Below are 14,328 nucleotides of genomic sequence, written 5' to 3' on the forward strand. Positions count from 1 at the left end.
CTTTGGTCATTTTTGAGCGAGATGCTAACGGTCTAATCAGATTCAATGATCTATGCTAAGCTACAGCTAAAAGTGCTACCGCCAGACCCGGAGATCGGCTGAATGGATTCGAAAACGGTAAAACTCAACTGTTTAACTCTAGGGGAGTTGGAAAATGAGCCTATTTTCAAAAATAGTGGAGTGTTCCTTTAAACATTTGCTTTAAATTTTGTATTACCAGCAGAATTTTAAGACTTTAAAAAAAAAAAAGTTGATAGTTTTATGAATCTTATACGCAGATGTGTGTGCTGTTTGTTTCATGAACCGAGCTCAGCGTGCTATGGTCTAATGTTTGTGGACGTACCCTTGTCATTATTTATTGTTAAATGTGACCCTGGACCACAAAACCAGTCATAAGTGTCAATTTTCTTAAATTGAGATTTATACATCATCTGAATAAATTAGCTTTCAATTGATGTATGGTATTTGTTAGGAAAGGACAATATTTGGCAGAGATACAACTATTTGAAAATCTGGAATCTGAAGGTGCCTTTAAAATCACCTTTAAAGTTGTCCAAATGAAGTCCTTAGCAATGCATATTACTAATCAAAAATTAAGTTTTGATATATTTACAGTAGGAAATTTACAAAATATTTTCTTGGAACATGATCTTTACTTAATATCCTAATGATTTTTGGCATAAAAGAAAACTAAATAATTTTGACCCATACAATGTATTTTTGGCTATTGCTACAAAGATACCCAAGCGACTTAAGACTGGTTTTGTGGTGCAGGGTCACAAATGATATCACAACATCCCTCTAATCAAATGTGGACAGCTGACAGGTCAATGTTTTCAGAAGGTAAATGCTGAATGTCTCGTTGTTTGTGGTGTTAGAATTAATAATCCTGGATGCTGACCTACTAAATGTCCTGTTCACAGTATTAATCTACATGGCATTATTTACTTTTGGAGGAGATCTGTCTTGTGACCTTACAGATTAGAGCACACAAAGATCTTTTCTCCCATGGAAACATTCCTGCATTGTGTTGTTTGCCATTGCTGTTTATTAGCATTTTATGGACTGATAGAAAAAGCAATTACTGAGCACTTCCTCAGTCGGGTATATTTCAGATTTTTTTTTTTAGATATATAATGGATGGCAGTGGTTGGAAAAAAATTATAGATTGGTGATGTTTTCCAAAAAGGAAGTATTTTTGTTCGTTTTTTATTTTATTTTAAATAATAGTTACTCTTGGATGATTAACAATAAGACCAGGAACATGAATAATTTTTCATAACAAGAAACATTTTTCCCGGACTGTTTTTAAATGCAAATGAAAAGTTCACACAGCAGCATTTGAAACATTATATGAGACAGATGTGATGTTTTACTGAAACATGGTACAGTTAGCCTGCTTGATTTTCCACAGGACTTTGTTTTAATTATATGCATATTTTTGTGTTTTGTTTTAGGTTAATTGGCTCTGCAAAGGTCTCTTTAAAAGACCTTGCCAGTAGCCAAGTTAAGTCTCTCCCAGTGAAAAACTTGGCTCTAGTGGACGAAAATGGCAAGAGTATAGGAGTGGGTGGTTTTTCCCCTTCTTTTTAAGACACACAGACACACAAAAGAAAATATATTTAATATATAGTTTGTTATTTTTGAAACACATTTTGCTATAAGCAGGTACACTTGTAATCTGCACTCGCAGAACTCATTTGCACGAAACTAAAATCATTTGCATGCTCTTTTATTAAATGCTTTTTCCAGTTTGTAAAAATAATTTAAACTACCAAGTAATATTGTCAGCTTTATTTAAAACAGTTGATACTGTTTATTGCACAGCAGACTTTACAGGCTTAAAGGGATAGTTCACCCAAAAATGAAAATGTGATGTTTATCTGCTTACCCCCAGGGCATCCAAGATGTAGGTGTCTGTTTCTTCAGTTGAACACAAACAAAGATTTTTAACTCAAACCATTGCAGTCTGTCAGTCATATAATGGAAGTGAATATGAATCACGACTTTGAGAGTCCAAAAAACATACACAGACAAAACCAAATGAAATCCTGCGGCTCGTGACGATACATTGATGTGTAAAGACACGAAACAATTGGTCTGTGCAAGAAACTGAACAGTATTTATATCATTTTTTACCTCTGATTCACTGTGACGAGTTGTCGTCGTCTTGTTTTAAGGCAGATGAACTATCCCTTTAAATTGCTGTTTAATTTGAGTTTAGTCATTACATATACCTGAGAAACATGTTTACATAGTCATCAAAAATAAATATCTGATCACCTAATTTGGTAATGAGCTTGGTATTGATAGCATCACTGTCAATATCTCCACATTGGACACTGTCGGTATTTGACATTATTATGAGATAATTAGCTGCATCCTTTTGTAGGCAACCATCAGCATGACGATTGGCTACGAGCCACCTGCCGGTGCTGTGACAAACCCACAGGACCAACAAGATGGTGGAAACACAGGTTAGCTGAGTGTGCTTTAATGCTTTTCCATTTGATCTCGCAAAGGAGTGTTAGACAGATGACATGCTTGATGGTGTGAAAACTACATTTTTCAGATACTTCATGGTTGGAGATCAATTACAAGAATCTGTGAAGCTTATTTTGCAAAAAAGATTTTGGCTTTAATTGCATGTTTGCCATATTGGTTATGTCTGACTAACACATGATGTTCTGCATTATGTATTATTTTTTCGTTGATCAGCGGGGGGTGAAGAGGGAGATGTCACTGATGGTGGGGGACGGGGCGCAGTCACATCTCCTGGGGAGCCCGGCCACAAAATTCGGTCTAGGACCAGAAAACGCCATAGTTTGGCTAATAAACCTCAAGACTTTCAGGTACGGGATTGTGCTGTAGTCATTAAATACAGTATGGTTTCTACGTTAAATGCTTACTCTTTATACCTATTATTAGTTATTTTAAAATGCCATTTCTATCAAAGATCCGTGTGCGGGTGATTGAGGGACGTCAGTTGCCTGGAAATAACATCAAACCTGTGGTCAAAGTGCATGTGTGTGGAGAGACACACAGGACTAGGATCCGGAAAGGAAATAACCCATACTTTGATGAGGTATAAAGTTGAAGATTTAATTGAATTGTACTTTACATAGTTCAATAGATCAAATGATTCCGTTATTATGCACTCATCCTCACTTTTCCATACTACAACTATTTATAGTGAGCCTGTAAAAACATTTTAAAAAATCATAAAAGTGGTCCGCACAGTTGAATAAGCTATATTCCAATAACGCTTTGTGTGAAAAAATAAATTGACATTTTTGTGATTTATATTGGTCTATTGGTATTTTGCTGGTCTTCACTGGAAGTAAAAATAAAATTGAAAATTTAAATTGAAATTTCACTTTTTAGTGAACTAGTGAACACCCAAAAGTGAAAATTCTGTCATCATTTACTTACCCTCAAGTTGTTCCAAACCTGTATGTGTTTCTTTCTTCTGCTCAACTCAGAAGATGATATTTTGAAGAATGTGGGAACACAAAAAAGTGAAATTCCAACTTGAAATGTTATACTCTATGCCTGATTATTTGAAAATGCATTATTTCCTAAAATTGATGTCACTGAGTACTATATGTATCACTCTTTCCAGATCTTCTTTTTTAATGTCAACATGTTGCCCTCTGAACTGTTTGATGAGGTTGTAAGCTTCCGGGTAAGAAAGAAGCTGGTGCTGGTCACCAGCTTTTTTTTTTTTTAAATCATGTATAAATTATCATATTTAATGAAAAATAGAAATCTAATGTAATGATTTAATTGATTAATGAATGAGTTGCTGATGATGAAGCTATTCTTCTTTTCTGCAGGTGTATAACTCTAATTCTTTCCGAGCAGACTGTCTCATGGGTGAATTCAAGGTAATTCAGTGAAATCCAAAGTGTATTTTTGTTTTGTACGAGACCCACTCTGTAATTCAAAATGAACTTATGTATTTCGTTTTCTAGCTCGATATTGGTTACATCTATCATGAACCAGGTAATTTTCTGTTAATCACAAAATATGCATTACATTTTATCTGTAGTTGAATTGATCACAAAAAAAAATGTTTTCATCCCAGCTCACTGTATTATGAAGAAATGGATTCTCCTGAATGACCCAGATGACTCGAGCTCAGGAGCGAAGGGTTATCTCAAAGTTAGCATGTTTGTGCTGGGAACGGGTGATGAACCGCCGGTGCGTCCCCTGAACATAACTTTACACTATAGATTGACAAATACAGTATTTGTCTATAAATGTTTTTTTTTTCATTAAAATGTGTTCTAAGCCATTCTTTTCTTATTTATAATATGCAATAGCACACACTTAAAATACTTTTTAAACAATAAAACCCTGCTCTCTGCCAGTCATTCATTTTGAAACTAAAAAAACATGCTATACAAACTGTATTAGCTGATCCCACTGGTTAATGTCTGTTTGGCAGGTGGAAAGGAAGGAGCAGGACAATGACAAAGATGATGTGGAGAGTAACTTGCTGCTGCCCGCTGGTGTAGCTCTTCGATGGGTTACTCTCAAACTCAAAGTGTTTCGGGCTGAGGACGTCCCCCAGAGTATTACAGTTATTCCTTATGCATATGTTTTCCAGAGCTTTTTGGGGGTCATATGATTTGGTGTCTATTATAAGTCCAGGAAATGGCAACATTAGGGATGCTGAGCTGGCACAATGGGTCACTTCCTGATCCCTCAAGGTGGCACTGCACTAGCTGACACAAAACTATTTCCCTGCCATTAACTGTTGAGTCACTATGGCTGTTAACACTCCCGTGCTGAGAAACACACATCATTTTCCTGATTCTCAAATTTCTATGTAAATTAAGCTAACGACTGAAAAAATCAGCCGGTATTTTATGTTCATGACCATTTTGATCATACTGTATGTTTTCGTGTTTAAAAATTATTAGTCAAGAAACTGTTCAGTATAACTGAACTAGCAGATGAAGTTGAAAATATTTAAGTTAAAGGACTAGTTCTCCCAAAGCGAACATTTACTGAAAAGTTACTCGCCCTCAGTCAATTCAAGATGTATACGAGTTTAGAGATGTAAATTTTGCATTTCATCACTTGCTCACCAATGGATCCTCTGGTGCCATCAGAACGAGAGTCCAAACAGCTGATAAAATCAACACAGTAATCCACATGACTCCAGTCCATCAATTAACATTGTGAGGTGAAAAGCTGTGCGTTTGTCAGAAAAAAATTCATAAATTAAGACATTTCAAATCATCACTTCTGGCAAAATACCAAATCATAACCACACTTCTTCCAGTAAACACTTGTTCCAGTAAAAAAAAAAAGTCTATCCCCGGTTGTCCTCTCACATCAAAATCCACTGTCAAAATTGTTTTGGACCGTTTCGCTTGTGAACAGTGCTTGACCTTTACATATTTCTCCACCGATTCAGAAGAGATGGCTTTTTCCCTGGAGAAACCAATATTATGATTACATGACTTGTATGTTAGCTTAAAGCAGTGGTTTGACGTTAAAAACATATTACGGACACGCAGCTTGTCGCTTCACAAGACGTTAACTGATAGACTGGAGTCATGTGGATTACTTGTGACATTTTTATCAGCTGTTTTGAATCTCATTCTGACGGCACCCGTTCACATTGGTGAGCATGTGATGTAATAATAAATGTAATACATTTCTCCAAATCTGTTCCGATGAAGACACAATCTCATCTACATCTTGCATAGCTGAGTACATTTTTAGCACATTTTTGGGTGAACTATTTAAAGGTGGGGTAAGTGATTTTTCAAAAATGCTTTAGAAAACTGATTCGGGCCGACTAGCAAAACAAACTTGTAGCCAATCAGCAGTAAGGTGCATGTCTACTCATGATGTGGAGGAGAGAGCGTTCAGTGCTCACATTAGCGAGCCGAGTGACAGAAAGATAGAGATGGTGGATAAAAAAACAAAAGAGGAAAACATCTGCGGAACTAAAGAAGGCTTAAGGCAAGTAGGAGGAGTAAATATCGGATCAGCTTTCCAGCACTGGAGAGAACTCAAGGAGCTGAAGGCCTGCGATCGGATGCCGAGGTTACTTTGTTTCTTCTCGATAGGTGTGTAACACCGTGTCTGCGCCGCAACAGCTAAAGTCTGTCTAGTACACTGGACGCGACAAAACGACCGTTGAAAATCATTTGAAATTTGTGTCAATACGTCATGAATGGAACGCAGCAGTAGTTTTCTGTCGGGGATTTGTCGTGTCGTGCCGCGCCGCATCCAGTGTAGACCATAGATATGTATATACAGTGGTGTGAAAAAGTGTTGGCCCCCTTCGTGGTTTTTAAATTTTTTTGCATATTTGTCACACTTAAAAGATTCAGATCATCAAACTAATAATTACTACTACCTGCCCTGGGCCGACACCAAGCCTGTGATTGCCATCACATCCTTTTGGGAGGATATCAGTCACCGGTTAGACTCACTGAACACCATTCTGTATATATCTAACCGTTTGGTAAGTGAATGTTTTAAAGTTTCTAGCAGTACACACTCTCTGTTTACATCACACACCAGTGGTTCTCAACTTGTGTGAATAAAATGTATTCTTTGTGCATCAAACCTGTTAATACGATTCGTCCTTTTGCAGCAAACCAACCTCAGTGCGTTAAAATCTGCAGTACAGTCCAAAGCTACAGATGCAAGGCTAGTAGAAATCTGGCTGAAGCTCATCAATCAGTTAATGGAAGACATCAGCAGGTAATATCCACTTTAGCTCAACATTCATCATGATTTTTGTCATGCATGTTTTAACTAATACAAACTCCTGTGTCTCAGTTTCAGAATTCCTGACATGGAGGGGAAGCCCAATCTCACAGCCCTGGACATCCAGCAAAAGATGTTACGGGACCGTGCTCTGGAGAACATCATGAAGGGAGCAAAACACTTGTTTGAGGAAGCCACAGATGTTAATAAGTGCTTGAGCATCATTGAAGGCTGGCTGGACAAACTCAAGCAACTCGCTGAGGAGGTATTTTTTTATCCTGTGTAGGATTGGAGCTACAATTAGGGAAACACAAAGGGTTTTTTTTTAGTAATCGTTACTAGTAAGGCGATTATAAATATACTGACTCTGGATATTTAGTTTTGTATGCTCATTTACCTTATGTTTTAATTCAAGTGTGCTGTCTAGTGCTCACTTAGCACAGTTAATCTTTAGAAACGAATAATTTAATAACAATATTAATTTTTCATACTGTACATTATGTTGTGACCTAATTTAAAATGGCTTTTATTTAATTTTTTGTATGCTATGTGTTTATTTGTTTAGACAAATTAGTGTATAATTTTACTAATCGGCTATTTATCAGTTAGCATCCATTAAAATAATTAGAAGTTAATCGGTATCAAACTGAATTGTAATATTGATGCATTCCCAAATATTACAAACTCAAATTCAGTTGTTTTGTTCAACCACTGCTGTCCCTTTTTCTTTCCTTAGGTTTCTGCCCATGTATATATATATATACTGTATATAAAAAAAAAAAGAAATCACCCCATAGCTCTTAATTATACTTTAAATTACCAGTACTTGGTTAGTCTCACATAGCCAGACTTTCACTATCAACAAAGTCAGGTCAACATTGCTACTTAGTCTAACCAAGAACTGCCCTCTTTGACATGTCTGTTTTTACATGTGGTTTAGGGTTGGTATTATTTTTTATGACTATAGCCCTATTGGTAACACTTTATTTCGATAGTCCACTTCAGACATTCTACTAACAGTAAGTAACTTTGCAACTACATGTCAACTAGCAGTCATTAGAGTATTAGTAGACTGTCTGCTTAATATCGTCTAACACTTTATTTTGATGGGTCCACAACATACAACATTCTGACTGTCAATTTATTCTAATAACCCTAAACCTAACCTAACCGTCTACTCTGAGAGTTAGTAGACATATAGTTGCAAATGAATGAGAATTAGTTGACATGTAGTTGCAAAGTTACTTATAGTTAGTAGAATGTCTAAAGTGGACTATCAAAATAAAGTGTAACCGAAATTAATTCAAAATTCAGTTGAAATCCTTTTTGACAACTGCCGAACATCATACGATAACTGTCGTGCTTTGCTGTGATTTGCATGCATATTTATTTCTGAAATGCTGGAAAGAATTTACAAGAACATTATTTTATAACTGCTCCACCATAGCGAGTGGGAGCAGAAAGAGAAGAAAAGCATGTAAACATTCGAATTGGGTCTTTATTATCGCAGCAGCAGGTATGCAAAACAGTTTTAAAATGTGTGTTATATACATAACTATATCGCGTATAATTATATACAGCTATAATGCATCTATTTTCCTATTTTTAAACAGGAGATTTAAATAAATCATAAATAGGATTATATATTATAAAATATGCTTGGAATAAGAATACATTTAACATTAAATCCTTCTTACTGATCTTCGGACACTGATCTTCTGCCATAAATTATTTTTTTTATACATTTTGCACAATAATAAGAAAAAAATTGGTAAATAAAATTTATTTTATTTACAGCAGACAATCTGGCCACGTGGGTAGCTCGTTCCCGGGTTCGTAGAATCACAGAACTAGCTTCTCCACTGTGAATAAATCTATGAATTTTATCACTGATGTGCCATGTAAATGTATTTTTACAGACATCCACATGAGAAACAATTACCATCTTGATCAGGGTTATGACGATATTAGACCAGCTAAAAGAAAATACTCCAATCATTGCATAGCACTATAAGGCTACAAGCAGAAGAAATTATTGGAAATCTGTGGAAATCATCTAAAAAGTAAAATGTACTGATTATTTCACAGATATCACTTTTTTTGAATATTTAGCTGCTACTATGAACCTCAAACAAAACTCTGAGTCTCTTTTATGATGCCACAAACATGAAAAACTGTGGCAATTCGGTTATTACTTCTTCCTGTAAAGCACACATTTTGTCCTTTATGGTGCCTAGTAAACAACTCCAGACAAACTGGCTTCTCAGGAAGAAAAGTGGAGCTGGTTTTCTACCAGTGCAACCAATGTTTTTTGTACAGTATACTTTTGATGGTCAGAGACTAGTGCTAGATCAGAACTTGAGCTAATTCTTGTTGGTCAGACTAATAGAATATGACTGTTAAACATCATCTGTATCAACATTAATCTCAGAGCATCTTTTTTCAAAGCCTCAGAACAGCATGCCTGATGTGATTATCTGGATGTTGAGAGGAGAGAAGAGGGTAGCATACACTCGCATCCCAGCCCATCAAGTGCTCTATTCATCCTACAGTGAGCAGGCATGTGGTCAATACTGCGGGAAGACCAAGACTATCTTTATGAAGGTATTTAAACATATGACATAAAACATGTTTAAACTTTGCTTCATGAAAAGTAACCCATGATTCCTGTTTTTCCAACAGTATCCCATGGACAACAAAAAAGGTTTGAAAATTCCCGTCCAGTTACGTGTGAACATGTGGCTTGGGCTGGCAACAGAAGAGAAGAAGTTCAATCATTATGCAGAGGGAATTTTCAATGTATTTGCAGAATTGGTAAATATTGTTTTTTTTAAATGCTTTTTAGGTCTGGAGAGAAGCAGTCTTGAGTTAGGAGCTCATTTTAAACCATTGTCTCTCACAGTATGAGAACCAGGCTCAGGTTCTAGGGAAATGGGGCACCACTGGTCTGCTGAGTCGTAGCAAGTTTTCTGATGTCACAAGCAAAGTGAAGCTGAAGCAGGAGTATTTTTTGCCCCCGGTTGGCTGGGAGTGGGAGGGTGACTGGCGGGTTGATCCAGAGAAAACGTGAGTTGTTCGCCACCCTCAACACAAACATTTGGAAATAGTTGGCACATTTCCAAGCATCATTATTGCCATTTATCATAATTAGGTGTAGACATTTAAACAAACTAGCAACACTAAATGTTATACTAAAGGCCAAGAATTCAGTGCAATAAATATTTTAACTCTCCTATCACATTAAAAAATGTTTATACATCTTTTACATTGCAGGGTCAGTTTTGACCTGGAAAAACATGAGCTAATAAAACCGTCATAATTTAATATTTTTTTTACTAAAACATATTGTATCTGTGAGTGATCGACAAAGTAGTCCGTGTGACATCAGTGGTTCAACTGTAAAGTTACGAAGCTACGAGAATACTTTTTTTTGCGCAAAGAGAACAAAAATAACAACTTTATTCCACATTTTCATTCTTTGTGCAAAAAAGTATTCTCATAGCTTTGTAACTTTACAGTTGAACCACTGATGTCCCACGGACTACTTTGTCGATCATCTTGGTACTTTTCTGGACCTTGAACGTGGTAGTTACCTTGCTGTCTATGGGAGGGTCAGAGAGCCCTCAGATTTAATCAAAAATATCTTAAATTGTGTTCCGAAGATGAACGGAGGTCTTACGGGTTTCGAACAACACGAGGGTGAGTAATTAATGACAGAATTTTAATTTTTGGGTGAACTACCCCTTTAAGCAAAAGTTCAAGGAACAAATAGTCTAATTTTGAATAGGAAAAGAGTTTGAAAGGGCTGAAGTCCACATTTCACTCTGCTGCCACCTATTGATAAAGCATTGCACGTTCAGGCTGTAGATCACCTTTTCTATACAAAAAGTGAAGTTTATTTATAAAATAAATATATTTTGTTTTAAGCATTACAGGAGTAATACTTACAGTATCTCACAGAAGTGAGTACATCCCTCACATTTTTGTAAATATTTTATTATATCTTTTCGTTCATCCGAAGATGAACGAAGGTCTTACGGGTTTCGAACAACACGAGGGTGAGTAATTAATGACAGAATTTTCATTTTTGGGTGAACTAACCCTTTAACACCCCTTTGGGTTGTAGTTCACTAGAAATAGTTTATTTGTTATGTCACCGTCTGTTTGTATTATCTTTGTGTGTGCATATTCAAGTTTACCAACAAAATTCAGGCTTGGAGTTGTCAGATACTGGAAGTTTGAAAAAAAGTAATTTGATACAAATCTAGCTAATTAAAAAAAAAATATTATAAAAATTATAATAATATTTTCAAGTGTAAACCCAGTCCATTTCTGGGTCAAAACTGGCCTGAATTGAAAGGTGTAACAATTTAGCTTAAATGGTTATATCTCTTAAATTATTTTTAAAAAGCTGAAAAAAGTAAATGATGTGTATTCTGATAGTCTTAATCCATGTTTTTTTTTTTAATGTACTAAAATGAATGTTTTTACAATTTTTAAATGCCGCTTCCAGGTCAAAACTGACCCAAATGTGATAGGAGGGTTAATTTAATTGAACAGCTGTTCATGTGTCTGTTCAGCCCGACAAAAACATGAGCATTTTTTGGAGAGGTGTTCTAATTTCTTTAAAACTGCTCAACCAAGAAGATTTGCAGTTTTGGTCATGCTCAATAATGGTGGCATCCATGGCAAGTTTTGCGTTGACGACCACCACTCATATTTTCCTCAGAAACAGTTACAGTCTAGTCAATAAATTATGTTTTTATTGGGTGGATGGGTAGTCTGCTGACTGAGGCTGATGCAGGACACACTGAGTTCGTGGATGAGGTCTATGAGAACGAGACTCGATTACCAGGAGGAGAATGGAAGCTTGCGGCAGAGCCTTACACTGACGTGGTAAAAGCACCTGCCGGCCTTTGCTTCATATCAGATGTCTAATCAAGCCATTTGCTCATTTATTTGTGATTTCTATTTAAACCGCCTCTGCGGCAGTAGTACATCTAGATCTTAGTGAAACCAAGAAAGAATGGTTTATAATAGTAGTAATTATAAATAATAATATATAATGTATATAATAATCTCTCAAAAATCCTGTTATTCTCCATTATTATCCTTTATTTACAGAATGGAGAAAAGGTTCAGGGACCTACAGAGATTGAATGCCCACCTGGCTGGAAGTGGGAGGATATCTGGACTTTTGATGACAACCGAGCTGTCGATGAAAAGGGTGAGCCTGCCATTGTTTTTTTTTTGTTGTTGTTAGAAGTGTTGCCATGTGTTCTTAACAATTGAGCTGCTTTTAAAAGAATTTTCAAAAAATACTTAATTTAAAAAAATTTGACAATTTACTCATCTGCCTGTTATTCCAAACCTGTATGATTAAATTTCTTCTGTGGAGCAGAAAAGATCAAGTTTAGTTGAATGTTCACTGTTCTTTTTGATGAAAGGAAAATATACAGTGACCAGAGGCGACCTCTAAAATGGAGGAAAAAACACTATAAAGGCACCAAGTAGACCATATGACGTGTGCAATATTTCAAGTCTTCTGAAGTCATGCCTTAGCTTCATTTAAGAAACCGACTGGCACTTAATTTTCTAGAATTTATTTACAATAAATTTTACATATTCACACTAGAGCACATTACACATTAAACACATGTCATGAAAGATGTATGAAACTTTAGATGACAGGCTGTTAGGTCCTATACATGCAATCACAAGATGGCACAAATTGATTGGCCTCTGCTGATTCTACAACGAATAAGCTTGCATGCTCAACATTTAAATAGTCTGGTTCAAGTGTTAACTGTAAGCTGATCCTGCAGTGCGCTATCAGAGTTCCTCTGAAACCCTCCACCTCCTCCAGCTCCACCGGTCTAGATTTGCTCTTGGATTTATGTATGCCCATTCATGCAGCATCAGCATATCTTACATGTTCACACCAGCGTGGCTGTATATCTAATGGCTGTAGCAAGTCCATGCTGTAATGATTTAAACTTATTTAGTTGATCCAATTTTAATATTTGGGCTGTGCAATTAAAGCTGCAGTCCGTAACTTTTTTTTTTGAGTTCAAAATTTACAAAATTTATATAATCAGCGAGTACACCATGAATCCATTTTCCAAACCGTGTTTTCGGCTTGTCCTTAATCACTACAGAACACCTATAAGAAGTGTTTATACCCAGACTATTTTAGACTGGTTTGGGTAGGTACCGCTGCGGAGTACCCCAGTACCTGCGTGATTCATCATAGACATAAACAGAGAGAAGTAGCTTCGGCTACAATGTTCTTCCGCAAGATGCATGCAGTTCTGTTTATTAACCGCTAGAGTGCCAAAAGTTATGGACTGCAGCTTTAAATGATGTGTATTTGTGAGTTTAGGTTGGGAATATGGTGTCACTATTCCACCTGATGATAAGCCCAAATCCTGGGTGGCAGCGGAGAAGATGTACCATGTTCATCGTCGCAAAAGAATGATCCGACCTCGCAAAAGGATTCCTGGTGCCAAAACTGCTGAAGCAAGTGTATATTCTGCATTTTAAAAGATTTTTCAAAGTTAATTAGGAATGTATGTTAGATTGTGCTTTTATAATGTGTATTTCCTAACTGTTTGACATGCAGAGGAAGGATACAGGAGATGCAGAGGGATGGGAATACTCCTCACTCATTGGCTTGAAGTTCCACAGGAAGCAGCGATCATCTGACACGTTCCGGCGGCGGCGCTGGAGGAGGAAGATGACACCTGCTGATCGGGTTGGAGCCTCAGCTATTTTCAAACTGGAAGGAGCTCTGGTTAGCATGCTGAATTTTTATTTTAAAGGGGTCATATGATGTTGCTAAAAAGAACATTATTTTGTGTATTTGGTGTAATGAAATGTGTTTATGCGGTTTAAGGTTAAAAAAACACATTATTTTCCACATACTGTACATTATTGTTTCTCCTCTATGCCCCGCCTTTCTGAAACACGTTGATTTTTACAAAGCTCATCGGTCTGAAAAGCGAGGTGTACTCTGATTGGCCAGCTATCTAGTGCGTTGTGATTGGCCGAATACCTCAAGCGTGTGACGGAAATGTTACGCCCCTTACCATACTGTGATGCCGTGTCCTGGCCGAAGTGACGACTCAAAAACATTAAAACCCATTATAAACGAGGCATTTGTTGCATCCAGTGGGGACATAATTATGGATTATAATGACTTCTACTGTCTTTTTATGCGTTGCGTTGCATTGCGCCGCGTAAACATAAAACCATGTCTGCATTTGTGATCGGAGAAATGACAAACAACAAGCGCTACTCTACACTGCTCAAAACTCACGTTTGAATCGTTCAACTTAACCACTGATTTCTAGTTGTGTCCTCTTTTGGAAGGCCAAACAAAGTAGTTTTGCTTTCACAACGAAAAACACAGTGTCACACATTGCGGGCTTGAGTGAGCGGCGGCTGGCGGGCTTGAGTGAGCGACGGCTGGCGGGCTTGAGTGAGCGGCAGCGTACGGGCTTGAGAACGGCGTGGCGGGCGGGCTTGCAGCAACCACATGTGACGACCCCGGGCTGGACTCCGCTTCATCCACGGTGAAAGCCGATCCGG

The 14,328-nt window shown here is 37.0% G+C and overlaps 1 protein-coding gene across 1 annotated transcript in view; it reads left to right on the forward strand.

The window, feature by feature from the left end:
* The window catches only part of LOC107593518 (myoferlin-like), a 34,742-nt gene that overhangs the window by 12,757 nt on the left and 7,657 nt on the right, over window positions 1-14,328 (forward strand). Inside the window, exons 4-23 of the mRNA XM_016283257.1 lie at window positions 1,458-1,566; window positions 2,393-2,477; window positions 2,719-2,852; window positions 2,957-3,085; window positions 3,623-3,685; window positions 3,837-3,887; window positions 3,975-4,005; window positions 4,088-4,203; window positions 4,451-4,624; window positions 5,064-5,067; window positions 6,351-6,490; window positions 6,623-6,732; window positions 6,811-7,003; window positions 9,187-9,342; window positions 9,421-9,552; window positions 9,641-9,804; window positions 11,520-11,634; window positions 11,863-11,965; window positions 13,121-13,257; window positions 13,361-13,531. Of these exons, the coding sequence (XP_016138743.1) occupies window positions 1,458-1,566; window positions 2,393-2,477; window positions 2,719-2,852; window positions 2,957-3,085; window positions 3,623-3,685; window positions 3,837-3,887; window positions 3,975-4,005; window positions 4,088-4,203; window positions 4,451-4,624; window positions 5,064-5,067; window positions 6,351-6,490; window positions 6,623-6,732; window positions 6,811-7,003; window positions 9,187-9,342; window positions 9,421-9,552; window positions 9,641-9,804; window positions 11,520-11,634; window positions 11,863-11,965; window positions 13,121-13,257; window positions 13,361-13,531 (2,317 nt within the window). The remainder of the gene's footprint in view (window positions 1-1,457; window positions 1,567-2,392; window positions 2,478-2,718; window positions 2,853-2,956; window positions 3,086-3,622; window positions 3,686-3,836; window positions 3,888-3,974; window positions 4,006-4,087; window positions 4,204-4,450; window positions 4,625-5,063; window positions 5,068-6,350; window positions 6,491-6,622; window positions 6,733-6,810; window positions 7,004-9,186; window positions 9,343-9,420; window positions 9,553-9,640; window positions 9,805-11,519; window positions 11,635-11,862; window positions 11,966-13,120; window positions 13,258-13,360; window positions 13,532-14,328) is intronic.

Source organism: Sinocyclocheilus grahami, unplaced genomic scaffold, assembly GCF_001515645.1.
Source record: "Sinocyclocheilus grahami isolate Dianchi unplaced genomic scaffold, SAMN03320097.WGS_v1.1 scaffold172.1, whole genome shotgun sequence".
NCBI classification, from domain to species: Eukaryota; Metazoa; Chordata; class Actinopteri; order Cypriniformes; family Cyprinidae; genus Sinocyclocheilus; species Sinocyclocheilus grahami.